The sequence below is a fragment of the Branchiostoma belcheri genome, unplaced genomic scaffold (assembly GCF_001625305.1).
Source record: "Branchiostoma belcheri isolate BF01 breed outbred unplaced genomic scaffold, Haploidv18h27 scaffold39, whole genome shotgun sequence".
NCBI classification, from domain to species: Eukaryota; Metazoa; Chordata; class Leptocardii; order Amphioxiformes; family Branchiostomatidae; genus Branchiostoma; species Branchiostoma belcheri.
In genome coordinates this window covers 2,762,555-2,786,240 of record NW_017804009.1, presented here as the reverse complement: position 1 = coordinate 2,786,240, position 23,686 = coordinate 2,762,555, and the positions used below count along the sequence as shown (strand labels likewise).

Here is a 23,686-nt window from a genome sequence, read left to right as displayed (position 1 = left end):
AAAATAAAAATTCAGAATCAACTGCAAAATGCTCATATTTTGCCCTGAACAGGTGAAAACAGTCCTTTTCTTCCTAGTTGTTACAGTTATTTCATCTTTCAATGCAATAGTATCATTAAAAGTTCAAAATTCATTGTTTAAATTTTGATCCAGCCTACATTTAGTTTGTTGACTTCATGGCTCCTATTGTACCATTTTGGGCCATAATAGAATGCCTAGGTCTGTTTTTATTTTCATTATTTTTTTTGCCCGCCCGCTCCATTATTTTTCTAGAAAAATCCGTTAACCAAGAAATTAAATTGGTGTGGCCTTATGAGTTATAGAGGTGGTAGCCTTGGCCAGTTTGACTGTAAGGCCATACCAATTTAATTTGTTGGTTCTCGGATTTTTTTCAGAAAAAATATGAGGCGGCAGGGTGAAAAAAATAAATAAATAAAAACAGGCCTAGGCATCCTATGCTAGCTCAAAATGCTATTATAAGAGCCACGAAATCAACATACCAAGCTGGTTTGTAATACAAACAATGAACCTCAAACTTTTAATCAAACCAATGCATTGATAGATGAAAAAAAATCTAACAATTCTGAAGAAAAGGGACTTCCTTTAACGTTTTGGGCTGAAATATGAGCATTTTGGAGTTGATTGAGAGCTTGCCTTGAAATGTTTTTTTTTTGCAATTCAGAAAAAAATGAAGCGGCAAATCCAAGAACCTACAAATTAAATTGGTGGGCCAAAACATATAGAATTTTCTCCCCACAAATAATGTATAATGTAAAATACAATTTTTTTCTCCAATAGGTCCAACTACAGACCACCAGTGATGCGGAGGAACCTGGTACTTCAGGTACCATGTCCAGTGGTTATGGTACCGAGGAGACAGCCTCCTCCACACCTGATGATGACAGGGATGGATACTTTGACCACCCACTCAAGGGAAGAACTGTCATCACATACATGTTTGAGGTATGTTGGAATTTTTTGGCGACGTCTCAGGGAGGGGCCTAATGGTACAGTATTGTGTGCAGTTTGCAAGAATTCTAGGAATGGTACAGGCATTTTGTCCACAGGAATGGAATTTCCACAGGCATTTCTCTGACCCACATCTATGCCCACATTCCTGGAAACCCTTGGGATGACCTCTCTTTCCTGGATGGCCCTACTTTCTGTGACCATGGGGCTCGTTCACTATACACTCAGAGAAGGAGTGCACTGTATCTGTCTAGACTTAACAGGTACCAAGTCTTCCTCAAAATCATGAAATCATGCAGTGCCATGCAAACAATAACCCTAACCGCAACCACCGTCACCATGGCAATGTACGTTTTCATTGCCAGTCTTGTTTTATTTCCTTCGCAGAGGGAAAACATATTGTTTTTGCTCAGTTTCTTCTTCCGTTCTAAACAAATAAAGTCAATGACCTGGATTAGATGTCTGTCACCATGGTAACTGGTGCTGTAGCAGACACCCTGTGGTGTTGGGTTAATGCTATCAACGAATGTGCGAATAGTCCTGTCCTTGGCGCTGAACGCTATCAACGCAAGTGCAAATAGTACTGTCCTTGGTGCTGAACGCCACCAACGCATGTGCAAATAGTCCTGTCCTTGGTGCTGAACGCTATCAACGAATGTGCAAATAGTCCTGTCCTTGGTGCTGAACGCTATCAACGCATGTGCAAATAGTCCTGTCCTTGGTGCTGAACACCACCAACGCATGTGCAAATAGTCCTGTCCTTGGTGCTGAACACTATCAACGCATGTGCAAATAGTCCTGTCTTTGGTGCTGAACACCACCAACGCATGTGCAAATAGTCCTGTCCTTGGTGCTGAACACTATCAACGCATGTGCAAATAGTCCTGTCTTTGGTGCTGAACACCACCAACGCATGTGCAAATAGTCCTGTCCTTGGTGCTGAACGCTATCAACGCATGTGCAAATAGTCCTGTCCTTGGTGCTGAACGCTATCAACGCATGTGCAAATGGTCCTGTCCTTGGTGCTGAACGCTATCAACGCATGTGCAAATAGTCCTATCCTTGGTGCTGAACGCTATCAACGCATGTGTAAATGGTCCTGTCCTTGGTGCTGAATGCTATCAACGCATGTGCATGTGCAAATAGTCCTGTTCTTGGTGCTGAACGCTATCAACGCATGTGCAAATAGTCCCGTCCTTGGTGCTGAATGCCATTAACGCATGTGCATATAGTCCTGTCCTTGATGCTGAATGTTATCAACGCATGTGCATATAGTCCTGTCCTTGGTGCTGAATGTTATCAACGCATGTGCAAATAGTCCCGTCCTTGGTGCTGAACGCTATCAACGCATGTGCAAATAGTCCTGTCCTTGGTGCTGAACGCTATCAACGCATGTGCAAATAGTCCTGTCCTTGGTGCTGAATGCTATCAACACATGTGCAAATAGTCCTGTCCTTGGTGCTGAATGCTATCAACGCATGTGCAAATAGTCCTGTCCTTGGTGCTGAATGCTATCAACGCAAGTGCAAATAGTCCTGTCCTTGGTGCTGAACGCTATCAACGCATGTGCAAATAGTCCTGTCCTTGGTGCTGAATGCTATCAACGCAAGTGCAAATAGTCCTGTCCTTGGTGCTGAACGCTATCAACGCATGTGCAAATAGTCCTGTCCTTAGTGCTGAACACCATCCTGAGAAATGGAGTATGGAGGAAAAAAGGGTGATTTGCTTCTGTAGTAAAATTTGTCCTGGCCGAGAAAGTTCTAAATTTAAAAAGAATTACAATAGGTTGACTTTGTTGAGTTGCTCTTTTCTTTGAACTTTCTGTAAATTGTATTCCATGTATTATGCGCCTGTTTTGCTGTAGCACCATATGTTTTCCAATACAGGTATATCATGCTATGAAAATATTGTATTTTCCATGTATTTAATAGGAAAAGAGGAATGTGTACTGCTACATGGATGATGAGACAGGCTACTGGATCAACATGCCTCTGATGTGGGAACTGCATAACGAATACATCAGAAAACAAGTGCATGAAATACAGGTCAATATTCACTCTCCAAGTTTGTCTCTGTTTTTATCTAGTATAAGACTTTAAATTTATAATCCTTTGTTATTCTTTGGGGAGATTAGTTATGTTTACTTAATTTACCTTCACAGAAAAAATATATATTGTTTTTGCTTTGTTTCTTCTTCTGTAACAAACACATAAGGTCAATGACCTGAACCAGACGTCTGTCACTATGGTAACTGGTGCTGTAGCAGACACCCTGTGGTGTTGGGTTACATTATGTAGCAAGTTGCAGGACAGAGTTGGAATCGTGTCACAACATATATGAATGTGTTGAGTAAGAATAAACAGAGCAGTACTTTGTAGGGCTAAACCATGTGAAGGTTAACATTAGGCCACACCAATTTAATTTCTTGGTTAACGGATTTTTCGAGAAAAATAATGGAGCGGGTGGGCGAAAAAATGAAAAAATAAAAACAGGCCTGGGCACCCTATTATGGCCCAAAATGGTACGATAGGAGCCATGAAGTCAACACACCAGGCTGGTTCAAAATTCAAACAATAAATTTTGAACTTTTAATGATACCATTGCATTGAAAGATGGAATAACTGTAACAACAAGGATGAAAAGGACTGTTTTCAACTGTTCAGGGCAAAATATGAGCATTTTGCAGTTGATTCTGAATTTTTATTTTTATTTGCAAATCAGAAAAAAATGAAGCGGGCGAATCCGTTAACCAAGAAATTAAATTGGTGTGGCCTTATGCATTAATTTTGAAGAAATTTAACGTTACCTTCTACTAAGTTCTAGTTCTAAGAGATTCAGTCTGTAACTTATGAAAATAATGTTGAGAAAGAGTGGTCTAATATTATGTCTGATTTTTTTTCAGGAGTCTATTCCTACATGGACAGATGAAATTGACATCTTAGCCAGTTTGAGACAGTGTAACTATAATACTGAGCAGACGGTAGCTAACTATCTTTGTCTGGGAGATCCCAATCTAGGTAAGATTTAGGGTAGAACACCTCTGGATAAATATCAATATGCAGTCTTTGCAAAAAAGACATAGTTATAATTCCTGATTTTTTCACGGTACTTTTTTGTGCATGGTTTTCATGGACACGTCTGTACCTTGAACTTATCATTAGGCCACAGCAAGTAAATTTTATGGATGACATCCTCCGCAGACTCCAAATCTAATGCGAGCGGGCGAAAACAAAACAAGGCGGGCCGAAAAAACAAGGTTCCTACATTTTAAAATTTTGACTCAATCATTGTACAAATGGTTTTTATTCGGTGGGAGCATCACATATACACAGCCAACATCACATATCACTGCATCAAAGTAAGAAACAAAACTGTTACATTGAATCAGAGCCTTTTCTTGTCTCCTCTCTTCATAGTTATCTGCCATCCACGTTCCGGCATGGCAGCAGACATCTTTGCCCATTTTCGGCATGTTGACCACTGTCAGACGGCAACAAAATTTCTTGTTTCTTTTCCAAAATCAGGCGAAAATTAATGCGCGCGCTGATGTCATCCATAAAAATTACTTGCTGTGGTCTTACGGCTAACATCAGAACATCAGAAAGAGAATTTAGAGTATTTGTACTGTGCTAAATTAGTTGCTAAACAAAGATACTGTTATCTTCAAGTTGAAAGTTCATCTGTGTTTAGTATATTGAGTCATTAGGCCACACCAATTTAATTTCTTGGTTAATGGATTTTTCTACAAAAATAATGGAGCGAGAGGGTGAAAAAAAATAAAAATAAAAACAGGCCTAGGCATCCTATTATGGCCCAAAATGGTACGATAGGAGCCATGAAGTCAACACACCAGGCTGGTTCAAAATTTAAACAATGAATTTTGAACTTTTAATGATACTACTGCATTGAAATATGGAATGACTGTAACAAGTAGTAAGAAAAGGACTGTTTTCAACTGTTCAGGGTAAAATAGGAGCATTTTGAAGTTGATTCTGAATTTTTATTTTTATTTGCAAATCAGAAAAAAATTAAGTGGTGAATCCATTAACCAAGAAATTAAATTGGTGTGGCCTTATGAATCAAGTTCAAACTGTAATTTCTAACACAAGAAATTGGACTTATTTACCCAAATTTTTGACTGCACAACAGTTACTCCAGTCTTTGTCAAGGAATAAGCACTACACAGTAATATGCAGATAATACACGTGACTCAGTGAGCAGATGATCATAGGGTGCAGAAAGACTGTGGCGCCCCCCGTCTCTGTTGAGCCGGGCCTTGAGGGATGGTTGCAATGCCCTGATGTTGATGGCACTGTTCACCTACATTATACAATAAAATTAAATATAGTGTCACCTGCATAACTTAATGTCACAGAAGCAATGGATTGCTAATTCCTTGACAAAAACTGAAGTTGGTCAGTTGAAAATTTTTGAAAGTCCAATTTCTTGTATTGGAAATTACAGTTTGAACTTGCTTCATAAACATAATTGTGGGTTCGAGTCCTGACATGCCACAGATTTTGTGCCCTTGGGAAAGGCACTTAACACGACTTTCCTCACTTCGCTCAGGTGAAAATGAGTACTGTATTGTCCCCTGTTTTGGTGGCTGCATTAGTATAAGTTGAAAAAGTTGAGTGTGCCATCACCACATCTTCTGATTACATGTTGGATTTAAAAAACAACAACAACAACAACAACAACAACATAATTATGATATTTTTGTTGGCAGGTGCCAAACGCTGGGGAGGTGGCAGAGAAGGACAACAACAACTACAGGAGAAGGACAGACAGATCCATACCTTACAGGAACAACTCAAGCAGAAGGTAAGGCCTAGGAAAATTAAAGTGCTCATGACACCAAAATATATACAACCTTAGCTGATTGTAGTTGACATAACTAGTATTATCTGGCTATAAGGCCACACCAATTTAATTTCTTGGTTAACGGATTCGCCCGCTTCATTTTTTTCTGATTTGCAAATAAAAATAAAAATTCAGAATCAACTGCAAAATGCTAATATTTTGCCCTGAACAGTTGAAAACAGTCCTTTTCATCCTAGTTGTTACAGTTATTTCATCTTTCAATGCAATGGTATCATTAAAAGTTCAAAATTCATTGTTTAAATTTTGAACCAGCCTGGTCTGTTCACTTCATGGCTCTTATCGTACCATTTTGGGCCATAATAGGTTACCTAGGCCTGTTTTTATTTTTTTTATTTTTTTCGCCCGCCCGCTCCATTATTTGTCTAGAAAAATCCGTTAACCAAGAAATTAAATTGGTGTGGCCTAAAACACATTTACAATAAATATGCATGGTTCTCCAGTTACATTCCAAATTTTAATACCCTGCTTTGGAAAAGTCACCACAAGCCAGTCCTAGCAGATTATTTGCATCTCTGCATTTATTTTTTCATTTCTGTGTTTTTTCCTGAGCTGACATCCCCCTGTGATGTCAACTCCGGAAAAACACAGAAATACACAAATACAACCGACCTTAAATTGGACTAAACTGAATCACAAAAAGAAAGAATGTTTATGAAAATAAGGCATTTTTTTCTGTTTGATGGAAAAATATTAAATTTCTATTTTAGCTGTCACCTAGTTAAGTTGTTTACTTTGGTTTAACATGTAGACATGTTCATTTGGTCTTTAGGAGCAGGAAATCCAGTCTCTTCTTCAGCAAAGAGTAGCACTGAAAGCTGAAGTACAGGAAAAAGTTGAGAAGGTGGGTTGTTGTAGTTAGTTCTTCTATCGCATTGAATACTTCTAAGTAAATGATGTAATAGTGAGGTTTGAAGTGCTACCAACTGAGGACTTGTCTGACGGGTCCTGGACCTTTTGGCCTAGTGGTTATGGCATTGGAGTTGCAACCAGACCTGTGACCTTCAATACCAACAGGGCTCAAATATGTTGTTTGGTAAAGGTGCACATGAAAAAAAATGTTATTTTTACTTGCACAACATTAAGTTTCAAGTTGACTATTAGCACAGATTCTAACTAAATAAACTGTATAAACAGAAAGTCCACTTCTCAGTACTTGCTGTCTAGGCCCAAAAGAAGCAGTTGATAGATTTTCCATATATGTGTGCAAATATGAAACAGTTACATTACTGTTATTTTTTAGATTTTCATAACTCTATTGGATATTTCTAGTGGTTGCAGAAGTCTGTAAAGTTACTTGTACTGGCGCAAGTTCGGTCAAAATTATGTGCACCCCTCCAATTGCACTCGCACAAAGTGGTAATTGTAGGGATAATTTGAGTACTAATTATTACCTCCGGGGGAGGAGACATCCTTCTGCGGAAGGGTTTTGTGAGAGATTTAGATTTTCACGTTCACAGCTGTTTCTGGCGTTTGGGTGGACGGATTCTTTTGAGACTCGGTATATGTTTTGCTATTGGGCTGTAGATGATGCACGTCCTTTTGTTTTTTTATTGTATATGTGTTTTCGGGCGTGAAAATGGTGCCTTTTGGTGGCCCCAAAACACCCCTTTGAGCATGAAAGTGGTCGCGACCGTTGACCTTTGGCGTGTTTAAGCTATTCTCGGTCTGGTCCACGTATATGACCCCTCACACAGAGGGGTGTCCGGTCTCGATAAATTCTTTGTTTAAAACCCTATATAAAAATATACAATAAAAAGCCGGGAGGTATAAAATATCAGATTTTACCTGTTAACTATATATCTGCCCAGGTTTCGGAGCTGAATGAGAAAGTGTTGGACCTGGAGGTGGAGAACAATGACATGCACGTCAAGCTGTCAGCATCACACATGCAGATGGAGAGGATGAAGACAATGACTCCCTCATCTTTCTCAAGACGTCGCCATGTAAGAACCATTGATTCTTTCAAGTTCCTTATCTTAGAGCACTTACATGTATCTTCTATTCATTGACAAGTGTCCTTATCATAGAGCACCCTAAGCTTGTATTTTGTGCTAATAGTACAAAAGAAAATTACAAAAGAACTTTATTGACAACAAAAGTACAGCGACTTTTGTTAAGGTCTAAAAGTACATGTAGACATACAGACAAATACATGGGTACAACGAAATTAAGCTACATACAATACAATAAATGAGTCAACTTATACTACTTGTTCTAAGGTCTAAACATTCTTTGATATATTTACAATGTACCTTATTTACATATTATCATTTTAAGAGTAGATAATCCATACGGTGTGCATATTGGGAAATACATTTAGTTGAAAGCATGTTTAAATCTTGTCTGCATGCTAGAGAATAGTTAAACCTCTAATGTTGCCACTGACATATTGAGTACTATGCAGTGTGCTGCATACATGTAACATGTATTCTGTAAGTTGCATGACTTTAATCATACAATAATTTATTAAGCTTAGTTGAAGTAGACCATACAAAAGTCCCTGAGTAGGTACTTTTGTCAAGTCAATAAATAATCTCTACTGTATTTATAAAGTTTGAGCTTAGGCCACACCAATTTAATTACTTGGTTAACGGATTTTCCTAGAAAAATAATGGAGCTGGCGGGCGAAAAAAAAAAGAATAAAAACAGGCCTAGGCATCCTATTATGGCCCAAAATGGTACTATAGGAGCCATGAAGTCAACACACGAGGCTGGTTCAAAATTTAAACAATGAATTTTGAACTTTTAATGATACCATTGCATTGAAAGATGGAATTACTGTAACAACTAGGAAGAAAAGGATGGTTTTCAACTGTTCGGGGCAAAATATGAGCATTTTGCAGTTGATTCTGAATTTTTATTTTTATTTTCAAGTCAGAAAAAAATGAAGCGGGCGAATCCGTTAACCAAGAAACTAAATTGGTGTGGCCTCACAGTGTAGTTCCAACACAAAAAGGGAACTCACCATATATTTTCGACCAATCTCGTTAACCTTCTTCATTTGTGTGATCCACTTGCTAACTCTCGAGAAGTCGGAAGCGTGATGACGTCAGGAGTGTTGAAACTAAGCTCAAACTTTTCTATAATGGTTTCTACCAACACATACGAACTTTCATTCAAAGAATCTCTACTGTTGTTCTAGGGTGATGAGTCTGGCTTTGACTCCCAGAGAGAGTCCTCTGCTGAGTCCATGACTGTGGTGAAGGCCCCGCGGACCCCCACCCCCGAACCACAGCCTCCCCCGGGCCCTACCGTGGACGAGGAAACACTGAAGGCTCTGAACCACACAGCGCTGGAGCTGGACAAGTCTTACCGCAGTCTGAAGGGTGTCGTCAAGGATGGCTTCTTAGACCTGCAGGACCTAACAAAAAGGGTAGGGGGAGCTTTTGTACTATCATTGACAAAGACACTCAGTTCTCCAAGGATTAGGTGCAACAGTTAAGCTTAGGGTTCAAAAGCACTAAACCACACAGCACTGGAGCTGGACAAGTCTTACCGCAGTCTGAAGGGTGTCGTCAAGGACGGTTTCTCAGACCTGCAGGACCTAACAAAAAGGGTAGGGGGAGCTTTTGTACTGTCATTTAGGGTTACAGTTAGGGTTCAAAAGCACTAAACCACACAGCACTGGAGCTGGACAAGTCTTACCGCAGTCTGAAGGGTGTCGTCAAGGACGGCTTCTCAGACCTGCAGGACCTAACAAAAAGGGTAGGGGGAGCTTCTGTACTTTCCTTGCCAAAGACACTCCAAGGATTAGGTGCAACAGTTAAGCTTAGCGTTCAAAAGTACTGAACCACACAGCACTGGAGCTGGACAAGTTTAACCGCAGTCTGAAGGGTGTCGTCAAGGACGGCTTCTCAGACCTGTAGGACCTAACAAAAAGGGTAGGGGGAGCTTCTGTTCATCACATTGTTGGCTGACAGCTCTCCAAAGAACTCCAGGTCTTTTTTGGAAAACCTAACACTATCCTAATCCTATCTCTAACCCTAACCTGCAAGACTTAACAAAAAGGGTAGGGGAGCTTCTATATCATCACAATGTTCACTGACAGCTCTCCAAGGATCTGGTGCAACTCAAGCTTAGGGTTCAAAAGTCTTACAGTTTGCACCATCATGCATTTAAACAATCAACGAATGGAAAAATAACCCAAAAAAATTAGATTATGATATACACTTTGAGCAATCATTATGACCACATGTAAACTTTAACCAAGCATGATCTTTTTAAATTCACCATAGGTGCTACAATTTGTATCCCCGAAGTATTACAATTTGGTGTGCTATCTATTGGCATAGATCACTTAATGAAGAGAATACTGTAAATCACTTTATGTTCGCAGTAGCAAAAGTTTGAGGCCTATGAAGGATGGAAAATGTTCGCGGAAGTATACATTCGTGGTGGAGGCAGGTGCAGGAAAAAGAAAGCGTATTATATGTTCATGGTAATGTCTGTGAAAACTGTAAATATAAAAGTACAGCAAAAAAATTGCGATTTACATTATCTAAAAGGGCTACATATAGCTAATTATCTCCGAAGACACAGCAGTAACCCATGTGCCGTGTATTGTCCAGGCCATCTCCGCCCTGGGACAGATCAGTGAGATGGACAGCAGTAGTGGTGCAGAGGTGGAGGAGCTGAGGGTCCTGTACAGGAAGGAGGCTCTACAGAGGAAACTTCTTTACAACCAGGTGGGTACTCAATCAATCAATCAATCAATCAATCAATCAATCAATCAATCAATCAATCAATCAATCAATCAATCTTTATTCAAACAACTAGCAGAATTGAGTTGTTTTTACAATTCATAAAATTAGGTATTAAACAATTCTAATGGTTTAAAAATACATAATTTACACAATAATCACACAAAATCGGTAGAGAGCTATACTCTATGCCCTCTTAAGTAAAAGTAGGGAAGTACTGCATTTAACTAGCGTTTAACAGCTCAACAGTGTAGGGAATGGGCGATTTTTTGTACCGTTCTGTGCGGCAATATGGAGTGTCAAACTTATGTGCAGAACGTGTACTTCTACCAGAGATATTCTGCCTTATACTGGGGGCAGCCCATTGGCAGAACGTACTGTGCCTGCGCAAAACCTCGATTTTTCACAGTTTTTGTTGGATTTTTGGTCAACATTGAATTTTGACTGTTACAGAAGATATCTTTTCCGACATAAAATTTGGAAACTACAGACAGAGTGTTGATCTTATATGCGCGAATACAACCTTATTATATGGGACTTTATGCCGAAATGGTTTGCGCAATATAGTACAGATTTCGCACAGGTGCAGTACTTTCTGCCGAAGAGTTGTACTCTACAACTTTGAATGAGGGCCTGCATGGGGGGTGGGGGGTTCAGACAACGCTCTACGCTGAATTTTTAGAGCCGGTTATGTATTATGCTGAATTCAAGAAGCCTCCCAATTACGTTTTACGATAAATTCCGGTGAGCTACAACGCATTACGTAGAACTAAAACGGTTAAGTACACTTTGCGCAAAATGTGCCTGTTACGCTCTACGTTGAATTAGAGCGGTCCGTCTATTCTCTAAGTAGAATTAAAACGGGTGACCTTTGCATGTGGTCTGCTCTGTTAATTATTACTCAAACACATTCATATATACAGTATGGTGACAGGAGTCTAAATCCCTCCTGCTATAAAACTGCAACATGATGTAACCCGACACTAGTCACCATGGTGAGAGACTGTCTGGTTCAGGTCATTGACCTTTTGTGTTTAGAGAAGAGAAAACTGAGCAAAAACAATATATTTTCCTTCCGTAAACAAAAAAGAGATAAGATACGGTAGTGATTTGGTGGACCTGCACCTAATCAATATTCACAGTACAGCTCTAAAACTGACTACCGGTAGTCACTCTATGGCAATTAAAATGTCAGATCTTGAGGAGCTTGTGACATCTATGCCTGCCTGAGCCACAAGCATCATCAATCTGTTGTAACAAGTGTCTCTGAGGGAACCTCAATACAACATGACTACCCTGAGGTGGAGCCAACATGATGTAACCCAACACTAGTTACCATGGTGAAAGACTGTCTGGTTCAGGTCATTGACCTGAAGAAGAATTTGGAGAAGAAGAGGAAACTGAGCAAAAACAATATATTTTCCTTCGGTAAACAAAAAAGAGATAAGATACGGTACATAGTGATTTTGGACCTGTACCTAATCAATATTCACAGTACAGCTCTAAAACTGACTACCGGTAGTCACTCTATGGCAATTAAAATGTCAGATCTTGAGGAGCTTGTGACATCTATGCCGGCCTGAGCCACAAGCGTCATCAATCTGTTGTAACAAGTGTCTCTGAGGGAACCTCAATACAACATGATTACCCTGAGGTGGAGCCAACGTGTCAGTAGGCTCAAGCATCACAGGCTTCAGATGTCCTCCTGCACCTTTGATTAAGTGTTCTTTTTCAAGCGGTGGATCTTCCTTGATAGCAAGTTGACACCTTGCAATGTCCCCTCAGAATAGAAGCCTGTGCTGATAGTTATTGAGTAACAGTGTGGCTTGAGTTTGAGTTTAGGCCTAGGAAAAAAATGTTGTGTTTCCTGTTTCAGTCCTGAAAAAAATTAGGGTCGGTAGGTAGGGATTATCTTTTTTGAGTGAACCCTTTATTACATTAACCTTTACAGAAGGAAAACATATTGTTTTTGCTCAGTTTCTTCTTCCTCTTCGTCTTGACCTGAACCAGACGTCTGTCACCATGGTAACTGGTGCTGTAGCAGACGCCCTGTTGTGTTGGGTTACATTATGTAGCTGGTCACCATATATTATATATGAATGTGTTTGAGTAAGAATAAACAGAGCAGTAGTTTGTTAGGCTGGACCATGTGAAAGTAAATGTGGTTTGCTTTAATTTGCAAATGTCACCCTTCTATTTGCAGCTGTTTTTCATTATGTTTACCTTCGCAGAAGGAAACTTTTGCTCTGTTTCTTCTTCCTCTTCTTCTCCAAACAAATAACATCAATAACCTGAACCAGACGTCTGTCACTATGGTAACTAGTGCCGGGTTACATCATGTTGCAATTTTATAGCAGGAGGGATTTAGACTCCTGTCTGACCATATATTTCCATGTGTTTGAGTAAGAATTAACAGAGCAAACCGTATTCGAAGGTAAACATTATGCTTTTAGTCGCAAATGTTACTAGTCTTGAAATATCTTCTCATACCTGCTTAAACGATAACTTCTGTTGCTTGTTTAAAGTTATAAAACTTTTGGTCCAACACAAAAAATTCTCTCACCTAGAACTTTTGACCAGTCCCTCTGGTCTTCCTCAGTAGACTGACCCAGTGAGACTTGTCACGTGGCTTCTTTGAAGTGTGACATCAACACTGGGTCAAAGGTATCTGGTAGACAATGTCCCGGTGTTGATGTCACACTTCAAAGAAGCCACATGGCAAGCTTCACTGTTTCAGTCAACTTAAACATGTAAACATTATGCATTTGCTCACAAATGTTACCTTAAGTTTCTAGTCTTGAAATATCTTCCATACCTGCTAATAACTGATAACTTCTGTTGATGTTCATAGCTCCAAGAACTGAGGGGAAACATCCGTGTGTTCTGCCGCTGCCGTCGTGATGACAGGGTGGGGGGGTACATGCAGTTCCCCAACGATGAGGACATTGTTGTACCCACCGGTGGGAGCAAGAAGAGCTTCAGCTTCGACAAAGTCTTCTCCCCGGCCTCCACTCAAGAACAGGTCAATGTTTTGAATTTGCCATTCCATGTTGTAGGAACTAAGGCCACACCAATTTAATTTCTTGCAATTGGTTAACGGATTCACCCGCTTCATTTTTTTCTGATTTCTGATTTCTTTAATCACACCAGTGCATCGTCAATGGAGCTTGTTTTGGGGCTATTTCAAAAATGCTTGAAGCATAAAATGATTATGAAAATGCTAAGGCCACACCAATTTAATTTCTTGGTTAACGGATTCACCCGCTTCATTTTTTCTGATTTGCGAAAAAAAAAAAATTAGAATCAACTGCAAAATGCTCATACATGTACATTTGTATTTTGCCCTGAACAGTTGAAAACAGTCCTTTTCTTCCTAGTTGTTACAGTTTTTCCATCTATCGATGCAGTGGTTTGATTAAAAGTTCAAAATTCATTGTTTAAATATTAACCCTGCCTTTTGTGTTGACTTCCTAGCTCATTTCGTAGCATTTAAGCCTATAATAGGATGCCTAGACCAGTCCTGTTTTTCCTTTTTTTTTTCGCCCTGTCGCTTCATATTTTTTCTGAAAAAATCCGAGAACCAACAAATTAAATTAGTGTGGCCTAAGCTACATGTACATATGCATGTTGATTAAAGAGACACTTGGCTGTGTAGCCAAGTGTTTTATTCACAGCTCACATTTCGGTGACCGTCTGTCACCTTCTTCAGGGCAATTCTGACTGGTTCACATTACACTGCAACACAGGTGTCGCTGCTATAGGTCACCAAAATGTCGGCTGTGAATAAAACACTAAGTCTTGGTTGTGTAAAAAGAGTCTCTTTACTCAACCAACCTGATGAAACTATTCACGGATGTAAGCTACATGTTGTATACATGTAGCTTACATTTGTATTGAGTTTGAAATACAGTCCAACTTGTCCAAGGAACCACCTCTATAATCTGACAATCTGGCCAAAATGACTGCTTTTTCTCGGTTCCAAGTTTATCCCATAGACGTAAGCATTAAGGGTCGGGTAATTTTTTGGACTGAGAAGACCTCGCCACGATTAGAAGTCCTTATGTAAACATGCCTGTCCTTGGTGCTGAACACCATCCACACACAGGTAAACATGTCTGTCCTTGGTGCTGAACACCATCCACACACAGGTGAACATGTCTGTCCTTGGTGCTGAACACCATCCACACAGAGGTGAACATGTCTGTCCTTGGTGCTGAACACCATCCACACACAGGTGAACATGCCTGTCCTTGGTACTGAACACCATCCACACACAAGCAAGCATGCCTGTCCTTGGTGCTGAACACCATCCACACACAGGTGAACATGTCTGTCCTTGGTGCTGAACACCATTCACACATGAAAACACGGCTGTCCTTGGTGCTGAACACCATCCACACACAGGTAAACATGCCTGTCCTTGGTGCTGAACACCATCCACACACAGGTTAACATGCCTGTCCTTGGTGCTGAACACCATCTACACACAAGTAAACATGCCTGTCCTTGGTGCTGAACACCATCCACACATAGAAAAACATGTCTTTCCTTGGCGCTGAACACCATCCAGAAAAGTAGCCTCCTTCGCAGTCTTGTTGGGCGTCGGCGTAATTTTTCTCTGAGCGTCGGACGCGAGTAATATGCCTTGCGAGGGACTGTTTGCTGTCGAGGGACTTTTTGCCACGGAGAGAAGGTTTCGCGCTCCAACAAGACTGCTTCCAATCGGCGAGTAGAAAGGACCTTGGATTAAGCCAGCCTTTCATAGAGGCTATTAACATGTTCGTGCAGGTCCAATTCACATGTTCGCGCAGGTCCAATTCACATGTCCGCGCAAGGGTAATTCACAGATACGCTCGCCTTTGTCAACGGTTGGTTTTATTAGCTTGCGTTACGTTATAGTGGAAGGTTCCAACAGAGAAAGAGTGAACATTGGTAATGTTACAACAAAGGCATTGCTGTGCATATTTAAGTGTCCCAATGCAAACAAACCAAGACAAACTTTGCAGTACATTTTTGCTGGTGAAAATGCGCGATTCTATTACGCAACTTGCTGCGGAGCGGTGCATTACCCTCCCATGACCAGTGAGATCAACCCGCCACCAAACAACATGGTGGCACTTTGTTTATCTGTCCACGTCTCCCAGCAATATCACAGTTTAGCTTGCGGATACCTGTGGTAGTGATCTGTTCAAAGTTGTTTTTCGTAGCAGCAATGTCTCCGGGATTTTGTTGAGTGGATAGGACTCAGTTTTCGGGAATGGTTGGCGTTCTACCGACGGGTTGATCGGCGACCGCTAGAAAGTTACAAGTTTTGGCTTGTTGAGCAACGGGGCGTGAACACCTCCCGGCACTGGTGGCGTTTATTGCGGGAAGTTCACACATCCATGCCAATCGCTCCTAAGTGTTTTTTGATAGCCCTTTCTACTCACCGATTGGAGCAGTCTTGTTGGAGCGCGAAACCTTCTCTCTGTGGCAAAAACTCCCTCGACAGCAAATTGTCTCTCGCGGCGGCATATTACTCGCGTCGCTCAGAGAAAAAATTACGCCGACGCCCAACAAGACTGCGAAGGAGGCTACCAGAAAAGCATGTCTATCCTTGGTACTGAACACCATCCACACACAGATAAACATGCCTGTCCTTGGTGCTGAACACCATCCACACACAGGTAAACATGTCTGTCCTTGGTGCTGAACACCATCCACACACAGAAAAACATGTCTGTCCTTGGTGCTGAACACCATCCACACACAGGTAAACATGCCTGTCCTTGGTGCTGAACACCATCCACACACAGGTAAACATGTCTGTCCTTGGTGCTGAACACCATCCACACATAGAAAAACATGTCTGTCCTTGGTGCTGAACACCATCCACACACAGGTAAACATGCCTGTCCTTGGTGCTGAACACCATCTACACATAAGTAAACATGCCTGTCCTTGGTGCTGAACACTATCCACACACAGGTAAACATGCCTGTCCTTGGTGCTGAACGCCGTCCACACATAGAAAAACATGCCTGTCCTTGGTGCTGAACACCATCCACACATAGAAAAACATGCCTGTCCTTGTCTTTCAAATGACAGAAAGACAAACATTGCCTAGAACACTGGATCCCAAATAAATAAAGAAAAAAAGCTGGAAAAGCTTAGTTCCCAACAAGTATGTCATCTGATTTTTTGATTGTTCTCTATTCTGTAGGTGTTTGAGGACACCTTACCTATTGTACAGTCCTGTGTGGATGGCTACAACGTGTGTATTCTGGCTTACGGACAGACTGGCTCAGGAAAAACCTTCACCATGATGGGCCCAACAGATAACCCAGGGGTCAACATCAGGTAAGTCAAGACATTGTGTAACAGATTATATATACTGGTAAGGCATTCAGTTACCATGATGAAGCGGTGTACAGAAAGTAAGAGATTGAGTGAAATGGAACGAAATGGAATGAAATAGAACGAAATGAAACGAAATAGAACAAAATATGTAACAGAGTGGAATGAAATGTTATAGAATGCCAAAATCAATTTGAAATTAAAAGAATGTGAACAAATGAAAATGAAGTCTAGAGTCTAAAATATTATTCGTCATACCATACTCCGTTTAGTCTTTTGTTCAACCTTTAATCATGACCATATAGATTTCATAATGAAGGCAATTGTTTTTTCTTCCAAAACTTTTCATTTGCATGCTCGCATCAGTTTTTGGGGTTGTAGAGGATGTCATCCATATAATCAAATCAACATGGCCTTAGTTACTAAGAGTCATTGTCATGATTATTCTAAGTGTGGTAAATGATTTAAAGCATCAATTTGTATCTGTTTGCACTGTACGACTTGACACAAATTGCATTGTGTATTATTCTTAACGACTTGTTTGTTTATGCTTCGTTAACAGGACAATTAAGGAGCTCTTAAGAATATGTAATGACAAGGAGACTGTGGACTACACTCTTAAGGTAAGGAAGGCATTTCATTTAAATTGTGAATTATGTGCAATTATAGTGTACATATCCTAGTCATGTACATTATGTAACGTTAACCTTTCAAGACTTAATCATGTTTTGGCCAGACTAAGATGTTTTGGTGTTTGCCAAATTTGAATCAACTCCTTTGTATCCAGCCTTTGTATCCAGTCTTACTGAATGTCACTGTCAATAATTTCTTTTTATAATGCTGAAATTTGCAGTACTTTTATGTCCCCAGTTTAATTTTTACTTAAAATTATATATACTGTAAACAAATAATTTGCCGATTTTCTTTTTTTCTATTATTTCTATTTTCTATAATAGTTCCATGAACGCCTTCATTTTTCTCAGACCACGGACGTTTGCTAAAGGTGTTTGTGGGGATTATGTAACTCCTGTCATGGAATGCAGAAAACAGTCTGTGTTTGGTAGAATAATTGTTGTCTTTGGTTTCCCCAGATTTCCATGGTTGAAGTGTACAATGAAACCCTGTCAGATTTACTGAAGGAAGGGTCCATAGGCAATGCCACACTTGATATCAGGACCATGGTAGGTATATATACTGGTCATGATGGTTATAATTTTTTTCCAATATTGTTTTGCAATTTACAGCATGTATTTGCTCATTTTTCAGTTGCATTGTACGATTTACAGTTTTTTTTACCTTTTTTTGGAAATGGATGAAAGTTCATACGCATGTGGATGTCATCCATATTTTTTATGGATCAAATCAACATCTCTATCTGTATAGCTGGTATAACTGCCCTTCAGCGTAACATTATATATTACACCTAACAACCTGTTACACCCAATCTTCGCACATCTAACTGCACGAGTTATTTAAAGCTTCCTAGTGATGATGCCCCATACAACTGTACAACTGTGCTTGGTGGCAACGAGTTCCACTCTACGACAGAAAATACAAGTTTTTGAAAATACATGGCCTAAATGTGAATCCATGTGCCTTTGTCCTGACAGGGTAAGAAACAGGTGATCACAGGCCTGACAGCCATCGAGGTGAAGACTGAAGGGGACATCACAGATACCATGGAGACAGGCTTCAAGAACAGGACTACTGCCTTCACCAAGATGAACGCTGAAAGGTACTTTGTACTTTAAGGAACTCAGTGTCTGATTCAACACATGATCTTGTAGTGGGCAGCATTGGGCATTGCTCGTTTGTAGAGCCTATATATATAGAATACAACATGGGGTATTCCGTATTGCCCGAGGTATCGGCCCGGCCTGCGGCCGTCGGGCGATCCGACTCGCGGGAGGGCCGGGACCGAGGGCGATGCGGAATACACCGTGTTGTATTTTATTTATATCATACCCACCCAAGAAAACGCGCCTTTCAATGCAAGATGAGCCAAAAGTTGGTGCCACTGAACCCTAAACTGCAACAACATCAATTCCAACGTCCGGATTCTGTATTCGAATTTTCGAAAGGGGCACAAGCGGGTAGGGCGAAACGCGTTCGAATCGTTTTATGGAAGCCCTGGAAGCGTTCGATAACGGGTCCGGAACCCGTTATCGAACGTTATCGCGGCCCGGGTATGATATAAACAGCAATACAGCATGTACACTGTTAAACTTGCCCAAGTGACTGCCTAACCACTTTTTCTCCGTCCCAATTTTTCCGCATACCCCAGTAATTATGAAAGAAGGGACTTGCCTAAGCATCAAGCCAGTTGTCCAAAGTGACCAGGACTGACAGTACATGTATTTTGGTACATTGCCCAATCTCTGTTGTATAACGGCTCTGTTATTTTCAATTCTTTGATGATTGATTACTAGCAAGAAATCTTGATGGAATCGGCCAGTTTACCATTGATTTTGACACCAAGACAGTCTTTACGCAACATAAACTGGTGCTGGCTGGGTCAATTTGACTCAGTGGGGCAGTCTATTGTAAAATGGGTTGAAATTCTGCTGTGGTTTTCTTGTCTTGCTTTCATTCTTGTTGTACAAGAAGACCACTGGTCTAAGAAGACCACTTTTCCTCAGACCCATGGGTGATCGTCTTAGACAAGTTTGACTGTAACGTTACATTGTTCTTACTATAATTACTTCTTACAGTTAGGCCACACCAATTTAATTTCTTCGTTAACAGATTCGCCGCTTCTTTTTTTATGATATGCAAATAAAATAAAAATTCAGAATGAACTGCAAAATGCTCATATCTTGCCCTGAACAGTTGAAAACTGTCCTTTTCTTACTACTTGTTACAGTCATTCCATCTTTCAATGCAGTGGTATCATTAAAAGTTCAAAATTCATTGTTTGAATTTTGAACCAGCCTGGTGTGTTGACTTCATGGCTCCTATGGTACCATTTTGGGCCATAATAGGATGCCTAGGCCTGTTTTTATTTTTACTTTTTTTCGCCTGCTCGCTCCATCATTTTTCTAGAAAAATCCGTTAACCAAGAAATTAAATTGGTGTGGCCTTAGTATGTTTCTGTATCCAGTTCCAGGTCTTCTCTTTCATGATTAATTATGATCCAGATCATTATTACTGACACCAATGCTCAGCATGGGTTGGGCAGTATTTAAATTTTCCTATTGGCTGTCGAATGACAAAATCAATCTCTGAAACAAAATCCCAGACAAAAGTCACTTGGGACATCAATCTAGACTTATGGATTCATAGTCTGAAGGCCTCATCCCAAAATGGTTATCGAATATTGGAGAAAACATATGGGACTCGAACTGATGGTCTTGTGTCATTTACAATACTCATACTTCTGACAGTTAAAAAAAAATTACTTCAATACTAGAAAGGCCGACATTTGCTTGGGAGCAAATACAGCATATTTCAGTCAATTTAGAGCTATGTAATTGATAACAAAGATGCAAGAACAAGCACTTTGAATCTCGACAGCTTTACTTACAAAATTTAACATTACTCTTATCGCACAATCTTATACAGTAGCAGGTATGTAAATACTAACAATGATGAGATTTGATACATTTTGAAGGTCTAATTGCAAAGAAAAGGAAATTATACATAACTTTGTAACTATATATAGATGAACTATAAAATTATACATACATACATATTGAACTATACATTAATTAAATACACTATGACACTATACATGTACATAAATATTGAATAAGATGTACATATTGAATAATCTACACATGATTGACATGATTATATATATCATACATATACTATGCAACTACAAATATCAGATATTGAATATGCTATACATGATTTGTGTATACTATGAAATTACTACAGTACCGTTCTCGTTATAGTTACCATCATCTAACGTTAGTTTTCCGTTACTAGCTGGTTACTTTTTCGTTACTAACCTGTTTACAAACGCGCTAGTATTGCATTTACTACCGGCGCACTGCTGGAACAGCGGAAGGAACGTTGATCTAGCCGGCATTTTACTATATTGTAACGTTTAAAACGTTTTAACGATCACCGGTGCATCAATTAGATCGATATATTCTTTTGTCACTGTTGTCCAGGCAAGCGTTTCTATAGTTTGTCAACTTTATTTTGCTGTTTTTCTCTGTTTGTTTACTTAGTTTACCACCGAATATGCAATCCTAGATGATCTGAAGTTATAAATGCCCCGGTCCGCCGTACATTGTAATAGGCGGCGGGCGTGAGGTAACGTTAGGGATGTGCAAAAACATCGCGGAAAATTCCTATAACGCTCGAAAAAAGGCAGCATATTTACACGTTCCCGCAAACATTTTATGGCTAATTATTGGCCAGTTTTAGGGAGTTTTGTTATGTCCTTGGGGTTTTGTTTAGAGTGGGACTGGACGGAAAGCCGTGCCGCGACTCCATAATCGTCCGACTCCGTGCACTTCCGTGTTACATTACGTTGTACGTGACCAACAAAATTACGCCAAAGGCACCACAAATCCACATGTACATATATATATTTTCCCGAAAATTCTTTTTAGTACGCATTTCGTCACTAGGATGTTGCTAATTAGTCGTAGAAATAAGGTACAAAGCAGCGTAAATGTGGCTCGAGCTCTTTTCACTTCGCGCGCCCCGGCATGCAGCCGGCTTCGTTCTAGCCAATCAGAGAGCAGGTCATCAAAGGTGAACCAATCAGAGCGTAGCAGTGCGTTGCTACTTGCATATGTTAATGAAGCATGCAGAGTCCGTGCTGTTTGTAACAGCGAAGCTCTGCTGAGCGCGGCTGGAAATGTGTTTTGCAACTACATGTATATTTTTACGGGGCTTTTCTGACGTTTGACGCTACCGTTGGCACGATATGATCGCACTACCATGTACACGCTACCGGAGGCGACAGATGAGTGGTCATTTTTACACAATCGTCGAGAAATTTTGACGTTATGCACCCGGAAGTGCGCCGATATCGGTTTGCGTTCCCTCGATTTTTGACAGTTTCCCCCGTCAAAATAAGAAACAAAACTACCGCTATTAAATAGAACCATGTATTACAATTATCATTTGAACATGATTGATCTATAACATATTCCTTTATAATATTATAAGTATAATATCATCATGGTTGTGGAAAGTCCTCAGCTGGCGAACCATTTAGTCGGCATGTCACGAGTTCTTGCACCGCGCCGGGAGTGACGAACATTTTCTTACACATATTCTTACCCCTTCCGAAACACTTTGCGGTACCCAGGATTAGGGTGGTCTGCATATTCCCTCGTCGTGATTGTAGATGATGTAAAAATCTAGGTAACGTTACATAAAATTGAATGTGTGGGTCATTGCGCACGACTTACGTGCAACGTGACCTCAGGTAACCCGCAATGTTCGATGTGTTCGATGGCCAACGGCAGATAGAACGAGCCATTCTTTAGATCGAACGTGGAACGGGTATAGCACTTTTGGCCCTTTTTTGGCCTGAAATAGCCATTTAAGTCCCCTAAATGAGTCATTTGGAAGTGGTGTATGCCAAACATGTGACTGCTATTCTGTAGACACATGTTCAAGGTACCCTTATACCGAATTTCAGACCATTTGGTTGTAAAACCAGCGCTCAGGATCCAAAAATCCATTTTTTGTCGAAAAATGCCCCAAAAAGCCTTCATAAAAATTTGTCAAAGGCATGTATCAAAAAAATGAAAAAAACGCCTAGGGGTATTGGCCCACTCTACCTCCTTGCCAAATTTCAGGTCATTTGACTAAAAAATGACAGAGTTGAATCCCTTTGACTGTGTGGCAGGAGGAGAAGGAGAAGGAGAAGAAACATGAGGGAACACAATATATTTCATCCATGGTATGGACTGAAATATAATTAAGAGTTAGTGCTGCGTACCAGTTCACTGGACTTGGATCCGGAATGTTTAGGTTCATGTCCAAAAAAACCTTAAAGTCAAGAACCGAGTCCGGACTTATTACCATAAAAGACCATTTCACATACCCCTTTTCTTTCCAAACCACCTAAAACCTTCTATAGAAGCAAACATTGCCATCGGGCATCATCAAGTACCGGCCTCCATGTTATGTGGCCAAAGTTTCACCCAGACAACATTGCAAGGTTGCCAACATGCAATTTTGTATATGCCATGGGTTTAGGTCCGGACTTACAAGTCCGGAACTGAACCTAAACCTCTGGACTTGAATCCGGACCTGAACCGAAATGTAGGTTTAGGTATGCAGCACTATTAAGAGTTTATTGCAAATACATGCCCAAGGGCTAATTGCAACGTTCAAACATCAATGGGGTTCTTTCAAACAATTTTTACATTGTTTCAAACCAATTTCAGAACAAAATCTTCAGATTCTTTTAAAACAATCTTCTGAAATAGTCACAGATTCTTTGAAATAATGTTCCGATTCTTTGAAACAATCTTTAGATCTTTTTAAACAAATTGACTTACAATCCTCAGAAAAAATCTCCACATTTTCCAGTAAATCTACAAATTTCAGGTTATTTGGCTGAAAAAATGCAGAGTTGAATCCATTTAAAGAAATGGCATGCCAGGAGAAGGAGAAGAAACATGAGAGAACACAATATGTTTCACCAAACCACTTCATGGTGTGGTGAAGCCATAATAATTAGTTTTGTTGGATTTGACTTCTTTTGAGGCAGTGGAAAATGGATTATCATTGATGGTGCAACCTCAAGTGCTTTAGGCCACACCAATTTAATTTGTTGGTTCTCGGATTCGCCTCTTCGTTTTTTTTTGAAAAAAAAAAAA

General features: G+C 40.1%; 1 protein-coding gene across 1 annotated transcript in view; it reads left to right on the top strand.

Moving 5' to 3' along the window:
* Positions 1-23,686, top strand: part of LOC109476805 (kinesin-like protein klp-3) — a 46,398-nt gene that overhangs the window by 11,848 nt on the left and 10,864 nt on the right. The window contains exons 5-17 of the mRNA XM_019777828.1: positions 799-963; positions 2,901-3,014; positions 3,872-3,986; positions 5,699-5,793; positions 6,623-6,694; positions 7,662-7,796; positions 8,996-9,226; positions 10,422-10,538; positions 13,405-13,575; positions 16,756-16,892; positions 17,452-17,512; positions 17,981-18,070; positions 18,500-18,624. Coding sequence (XP_019633387.1) covers positions 799-963; positions 2,901-3,014; positions 3,872-3,986; positions 5,699-5,793; positions 6,623-6,694; positions 7,662-7,796; positions 8,996-9,226; positions 10,422-10,538; positions 13,405-13,575; positions 16,756-16,892; positions 17,452-17,512; positions 17,981-18,070; positions 18,500-18,624 — 1,628 coding nt within the window. The remainder of the gene's footprint in view (positions 1-798; positions 964-2,900; positions 3,015-3,871; positions 3,987-5,698; positions 5,794-6,622; positions 6,695-7,661; positions 7,797-8,995; positions 9,227-10,421; positions 10,539-13,404; positions 13,576-16,755; positions 16,893-17,451; positions 17,513-17,980; positions 18,071-18,499; positions 18,625-23,686) is intronic.